Raw genomic sequence first — 7441 nt, forward strand, 5'->3', positions numbered from 1 at the left:
GATGCAGAGGCCACGGAGGGATGTTCCTTACTGGCTTGCTTCCCCTGGCTTACTCAGCCTGCTCTCTTATAGAACCCAAGACTACCAGCCCAGAGATGATCCCACCCACAAGGGGCCTTTCCCCCTTGATCACTAATTGAGAAAATGCCTGACAGTTGTATCTCATGGGGGCATTTCCTCAACTGAAGCTCCTTTCTCTGTGATAACTCCAGCTGTGTCAAGTTGACACAAAACTAGCCAGTACACTCTCCAACTCCTACTTCTTACTTACTCTTAACCAATGACCCATCTCTCCAACTCCTACTTCCTTCCTTGCTTACTTCTGGGGCAGTCTCATGGAGCCCATGCTAACCTCAAACTTGCTCTGTCATTGTGTCTGAGGATGACCTTGAACTTCTGATCTTCCTGCTTCCATCTCTGAGTGCTGATATTCCAGGTGGGCTACATGTGGTGCTGAGGGTGGAACCCAGAACTTCGCGGGAGCCGGGCAACACTACCAACTCTCCAGTTATTGTTTGAGTTGAGGTGAAATTTATAGAACACACAGTCAGCCATCTTTCTGTAGACCATTTGGTGACATTTAATGCATTCGCAGTGTTCTGCCTGCACCAGCTCCCTCTAGTTCCAAGCCCTTTCTTCCCGACAGCAGCTGTCTGGGGATTAAGTGCATTTATATTTGAAAGGCTTTAGCAGAGTGTATGGAACAATATGTACAAATGAAGCAGTGGAAACAGTTAGCAGAACCGTGCTAGATTGCATGTATGTGGCGATAGTGATATTATTAATTTGTGTCCCTGGCGCTGGAGTACAGTGCTCTGTCCACACACAGTCTTTCCTCAGACTTCCCTGTATCCAACATGTTACCCATTCTTCTCCTAGCGCAGTCACATCTTCCCTAAGGTTTGGAGCAGAGGAGCAGAGGAGGTTGTGGCTTAAGTGTGGTATTGGGAAAACACCAGATGACAGTGTTAAGGTCACTGTGCTGATCCTGGGGAGACCTAAAGTCCTCTCAATGAATCAAATATGGAGACCTGGGACAGAACAATAGCCTGTGGCTACTTAGGTTATCTTTTGCTGCCACCTTGTGTTGACACTGGGAATTTCGACTCCTATTTCTACTTTATACACTAGATAGCGCTTAGGCCGTGCTGTCTGCGAGATCTGATTACATCTTACCTAGGATGCTACGAAGATGGCAACAATATCAGGGCCATTTCCTTTGCTTTTGCACGGTGAAATGCTAGGTTGAGAGAAGGGAGGGCTGATGGGAGTGAAGCTGTTCCCTGGGCACCCTGGGAAGACTGGCAGGGTTTGGATGGGGCTGAAGTTAGAAGGGACAAAAGCCTAGGGTGACCCTTTTCCTGATTATCTTCTCCTCTGCACTTTTCTCCATGTCTACATTACCAAATAATGCGCATTTCCTTTTTTTTTTTTTTTTTTTTTTTTTTTTTTTTTTTTCGAGACAGGGTTTCTCTGTATAGCCCTGGCTGTCCTGGAACTCACTTTTGTAGACCAGGCTGGCCTCGAACTCAGAAATCCGCGTGCCTCTGCCTCCCGAGTGCTGGGATTAAAGGCGTGCGCCACCACGCCCGGCCCACCTTATTTATTTTTTAAGATTTACTTTTGTTATCTTAGATTATGTATAGCTTATACACATATCTTAGATTATGTGTAGCTGGGCGGGGTTACAGGACGATGTGAGCCTCTTGACCTGGGTGCTGCGAGTCAAACTCTGCTCCTCCTGCTTTTATCTGCTGAGCTGTCTCTCCAGCCTGCCTAATTTATTTAACGTCGGACAGCCCGACTTTTAGTGGACGCTCTGTAAAGGTATGAAGAGTGAATAAACAACTCATACAGAAGGGTTTAGGCTAGACCCCTGCAGCCTTCGAGGCGAGGTCAGATAGAGAATGAGATCAAGGCCAGGGGTCAGCGGGACATGGTGGAGCACATCTGTAATCCGGAGGTTGGGGTAATATAGCCTCGACTGGTCTACAGTGTGGATTCCACCTCAAACCGAACCGGAAAAAAAAAAAAAGAAAAGTTCAGGTGCAGTAGGCTGAAGAAGAGGTTACTCAGAACGAGGTAGTTGTGGACTAGGGAAGTCGCGCTCTGTAACTCTGGGCAGGTGCAAATGAACGGGGTTGGGGGGTTGCGTCCTCAGGGCTGGGTCTTCATGGGGACGGAGACTGGACTGGGGGCGGAGCCTTTGTTGAGTCTGGGTGAGTGTGAATAGGGTCAACATGGGTGGGGTCTTCTCGAGCCATGGCCAATAGGGAGCAAGGGTAGGGCTGAAGGCGTGACCAAGAGAGGGATGAATAAAAATGAGGGGCAGGCTTAAGACAAGGGGCCGAGTCTGGCCGGGGCGGGGTTGGGACCAGACCAATCAGGGAACAAGATAATCTTGTGGGGGTGGGGCCAGGCCAGGCCAGGCTCTCCCTCTGTCCCGGGTCCTGGAGCGGTCCAGGCCGGGCACATCTGTCACCGCTCTGGTCCCTCTTCTGCCCTCCGGGCCACTGTTTGTGTAGGATTGACAGGAGGCTATTGAGCTCCTGAGTTCTGCGCTCCGGGCAAGGCGCCTCCTGGTGATTGGGCGAGCTCAGCTCCCAGGTCAAGCAGGTGTCAGAGCACTGTGCTGTGTCTCCAGCAGTTCTGAGGGTGAGCGGAGCAGCGGAGCCTGCGCATGTACGTGTATTTGAATAGCTTTGTGTGGGTGCGCATTTGTGTGCACCTGGGGGGGATAGAGTGCGCGTGGTGAAGTTGCTGCAGGGAGCTGAGTGCCTGTGCAAAGTTCTATGCTGCGTGTACAAGGACTGTCCTGTGTGGGAGTGGGATGCAGGTGAACCGTACAGAAAGGTGCACGTGTCAGGCTATTATGGAAGAAAATGAAAGGGCAGGCACAAAAACACTGGGGGTTGGGCATAGGGCAGGATGTCCACAGCAAGTCACGGGGAGAATGTGCGAGGACAATCGTGGGAATGTAAGAATTGCAAATGTGTGTGCCTGCTTGAGTGGGTGGCATTGAGGGTGCCTCTGAAAGAGTGGGGATGGGGAGACGGCATGAAGTGTTGCTTGCTCTCAGAGGGCTGAGTGTGGGTTGGGGAGCTGGGTAGTGGACAGGTACCTGGCCCGGGTTAGCTGATAATCCTATCAGTTTCTTACTTTGAGGGCCGGGGCTGCCTGACAGTGCTCATGCTTTGTGGGAAAGGAGCTGCCACCTCACCAGTAACGCTTCATTTCCAGCTTCCGTGCTCTCTCTGTCCTGGTGACTTCTGAGTTGGAACATGGTGCAAAAATATCAGTCTCCTGTACGAGTATACAAGTATCCATTCGAGCTGGTCATGGCGGTGAGTGACCCCTGGTTCTTGGACTCCTCTTGTGACTGGAGGTCAATGGTGGGAAAGAAAGAGGACATTTCAGGCTGTGAAACGGACAAATTTCACTGAACTTTTCAGCTGTCCTGACTTCCTGACTTCTTTGCCTGGCCACCCCCTCCCACCTGTCATGACTCTTGGAACCCTGCCGAGCAGATAAAATACAAGCTCTAGAATGAGGGTATATGCTATGATCCTTACATTCAAAGGCTGAAGCAGGAGGATCAGGAGTTCAAAGCCATCCTGGGCTACATAGAAACAAAAAGAGGAGATGGAGATGCAGTCTTCCGGTATGAGTGTGTATGTGAGTGTCCTGCACTGGGGCAGTTGTGTGCCTAGGCATGACCGCAGATCCTTGGCCTTCTGGGTCAGAGGTAGAGAACCCCTGGACTCCTTCTCTGGGTCCCACCACTCTGCCTTCCGGAACTTCAGTCTCTCCGCGGAGAAATGGGGACAGTGCTATGACACGGGCTTGTGGTGGACAGTAGTAGAAGTGACTGGTGTCCCAGAAGCCACATGATTGACACATAGTAGGTACCTGTGACATATGGCATTCCCTGTTATCACACAAGATCTAGAGCTGGAGGTACGGCACAGTGGTGAATGCTTGCAGAGCATGCAGAAGGCTCTGAATTCCATGCCTAGCACACACACACATGCACACACACACAAACAAGCACGCATATGCATACACACAAATGCACACACATGCATATGCACAAATGCACACACAAGCACACACACACAAGCACACACATGCACACACACACAAACAAGCACGCATATGCATACACACAAATGCACACACATGCATATGCACAAATGCACACACAAGCACACACACACAAGCACACACATGCACACACACATGCACATGCACACACACACGGGTGGGGAGAGGAGAAGGTTTTACAAGTGATTATATTGAAATATTTTGCAAATGTGTCCAACCTGTGGCCCATGGGCTACTTGCGTCCCAGGATAGCTATGAATGTGGCCCAATATACTTGTAGACTAGAACAGCATATCAGTGTCAGAAGGTTGGACACCCTGCTAGTGTCTAAAACACCAAATGTCTTCCCGCTTTGCTGCACTACACCCCCAACTGTTAACCCCAGCCTTCTTTTCAAGAACCTGTCTCAGCTGGGGGATCTGCGCATGTGTCCTGTCTGATCCAATGCTAGGAGCCCACATGCCTATGTTTTTCTGGCCTATAGAAGATAAAGGCCTACAGAAGGCATCGTTGCACAGGGCTGGAACTTAGGATGGGGAGGTTGACAAGAGGCTGACAAGCTGGGGACCCTGGGAGCAGGCGACCCCACTCCTGATCTTCTGCTGTCTATCTTTAAAATGGAGATCTCTGGCTTTCCAAATCATGGTGACGGGCTGTTGGCTGAGTGAACTGGTATCTGCAGCTCCTACAGCAGGCTCTGATGAAGAGGAAATGAGCTGTGAGTTCTGGCTCACACTGCGACTCTTGTGCAGGCAGGCTGTAGGGTGCCCCTTCTCTGCCATGGGGCTGTGACTCCAGAGGGCGAGGCTGAGGTCAGAAGCACAGAGTCCATACTGCTGTTATCCACACTCTGGCATAAGGTTGTCATGGTGATTACAGTGTGTGTGTGTGTGTGCATGTGCGTGTCCGTGTGTGTTGGTCTCAGTACATAGCTCACTTCACACCAAGCAGATGGAAATACTAGACGGTTATGCCTCAGTCTGTGGAGTGTTCTCTTGGCATGAACAAAGCCCTGGGCTCAGTCCTCAGCACCTTGTCATCTCATATGGTGGTGCTCCACCATAATCCCAGGCCAGAGGTTAGAGTTAGGAGGCTAGGTTACCTCAGTTTGTCATGAGTTCCAGGCTAGCCTGAGCTACTTGAGACCCTGTATAAAAGAGAAAGGTTGGTGAGATGGCTCATTGGATAAAGATGGCTGCCTTTAAACCTGATTTACCTGAGTTCCATCGCTGCCCAAATGGTGAAAGAGAATAGACACCCAAATATTGTCCCCTGACCTCTACATGCAGTCTCCCAGGTCAATCAATGTAGTTTAAACACTTACAAAACTCTTAGGAAGGGGAGAGAAAATGGTACAAGTCCTCTAGTGGCTACTCACATTTTCTAAGTTTCTGAGCCTATTCATTCATTGAGTAGAAGAGAGAGTTTGTCCTCTCCTTCTGGAATTGTTTCAAAACCTTTTCAGCCATGAAACCAAGACACATGTCTATAGGGTGGAATATAATGTACTGTGAGGGCTTAATACATGTAAATTTAGCCAGGCAATGGTGGCACGTCCTTTAATCCCAGAACTCAGAAGGCAGAGGCAGGTGAATCTCTGACTTTGAGGACAGCCTGGTCTACAGGATGAGTTCCAGGATGGCCAGGGTTACACGGAGAAACCCTGTCTCAAGAAACAAACAAAAATGTAAACTTAATATACTATGTATAGGTTATTAAAAAAATGTTCACAATCATGTGTGATGGCACATGTCTAGGATCTCAACAGTAGGTGGGAAGATGGCAGAGAAAGGGGGATTGGAAATCCAAAGTCATATGAGCTACAGGGCTAGATAATACACAGAGCTACGTAAGACACTGTCTCAAGCCCTCATCCTCCAGCCCCAAATGAAAAAGAAGAGGGAGGAGGAGGTAGAGGAGGAGAAAAGAGAAGGGTTATCTCTGTAAGTTGGAGGCCAGCCTGGTCTCCACAGAAAGACCGTCTCAAAAAACCAAACCAACCAAACAACCAAACAAACCAATTAAAAAGTAAATTACGTTGAATCATCTTCAAAGTGTTCTGTGGAGGGCGGGTCACAGCCACCTCCTCTCTTCCGTCCTGTTTTTGTCTGTGTCCAGATCCTGCTTCACCACAGACAAAGATGCTTTGCTGACTGTTGACAAAACGCTATTGTCCCTCAAATAACCACATAACTACACAGAACTTGTGGCTTTGGAGGCACAAAGGGGTTTTTCTGCCCTTAATGCCCCTCTTTGTTCCTCAGCTGATACTTGCCCTCAGTGTGGGTTCCAGGCTGGACCACTGGGGATGAACTCAGCTGCCTCCAGGCATCTGAGCTGCAGACCTTTTGGTTTGTGTTTGACAGGAGTGTCTGGAGAATTGGATCACCCACTATGCATCAAAAGCCCACGAGCTGAAACTGAAAGGCTTCTAAAACTGTTTAAAGGCTATCTTCCTTATTTGTGTGTATGTAGATGTGCCTGTATGAGTTTTTGTGTCTGTAGGCACCCACCAAGGCCAGAGCATATTGGAATTGGAGTCACAGGTGGCTGTGAGACACCAGATGTGTGTTCTGGGAACCAAACCCTGGTCCTCTCTGGAAGAGCAGTAAGTGCTATTAACCTCTGAGCCATCTTTCCAGCAAGATTTCTAAAATTTTTATTACACCATTTTAGAGAGTGAAAGAGATAGATAGATAGATAGATAGATAGATAGATAGATAGATAGATAGACAGGCAGACATCTCCAGTCAGAGGATTACTACTGTCTGGATTCAATTTTTTTTTTTTTTTTTTTTTACCATGTGAGTTTTGGGAACTGAACTTAGGTCTTCAGTCTTACCACAGACACCTTTACCCACTGAGCCACTTCACTGGCCCAGCTAATTAGTGTTTATTTTGAGACAGGATTTCACTCTGTAGCTCAGACTGGCTTGGAACTCACAATGATCTTCCTTTGTCAGCCTCCTAATTGTGAAAACTATTTTAAAGATTGAGCCAAGGAGATGGCTCAGTGGGTAAAAGGTTTGCTGTGTAGCCATGAGGACCCGAGTTAGGGCTCCCCAGCAACCTTATAAAAACGGGGTGCAATAGTGTGCACCTCTGATGCTCAGGATGGGGGTATAGAGAAAGGCGGAGCTTCAGGACTCACTGGTCAGTCAGCCTAGTAGAAATGTACTGAGCTCCAGGTGTAGTGAACAATCACACCTCAAAAATAAGGTGGAGAGAGATGGAGGGAGACATGTCAACTTCTGATGGCCACATTTGAACAATTTGGAGCACTTACCCACCTCCCCACACACACGGGAGGTGGGGAGAGGGGGAGGGGGAGGGGGAG

The 7441-nt window shown here is 48.8% G+C and overlaps 1 protein-coding gene across 1 annotated transcript in view; it reads left to right on the top strand.

Annotated features, from left to right (window-relative positions):
* Positions 1 to 2534: 2534 nt before the first annotated feature.
* Positions 2535 to 7441, top strand: part of Sec14l5 (SEC14 like lipid binding 5) — a 37921-nt gene continuing 33014 nt past the window's right edge. The window contains exons 1-2 of the mRNA XM_021185357.2: positions 2535 to 2682; positions 3241 to 3344. Of these exons, the coding sequence (XP_021041016.1) occupies positions 3282 to 3344 (63 nt within the window). The 5' untranslated portion in view covers positions 2535 to 2682; positions 3241 to 3281. The remainder of the gene's footprint in view (positions 2683 to 3240; positions 3345 to 7441) is intronic.

The sequence above is a fragment of the Mus caroli genome, chromosome 16, assembly GCF_900094665.2.
Source record: "Mus caroli chromosome 16, CAROLI_EIJ_v1.1, whole genome shotgun sequence".
Taxonomy (NCBI): domain Eukaryota; kingdom Metazoa; phylum Chordata; class Mammalia; order Rodentia; family Muridae; genus Mus; species Mus caroli.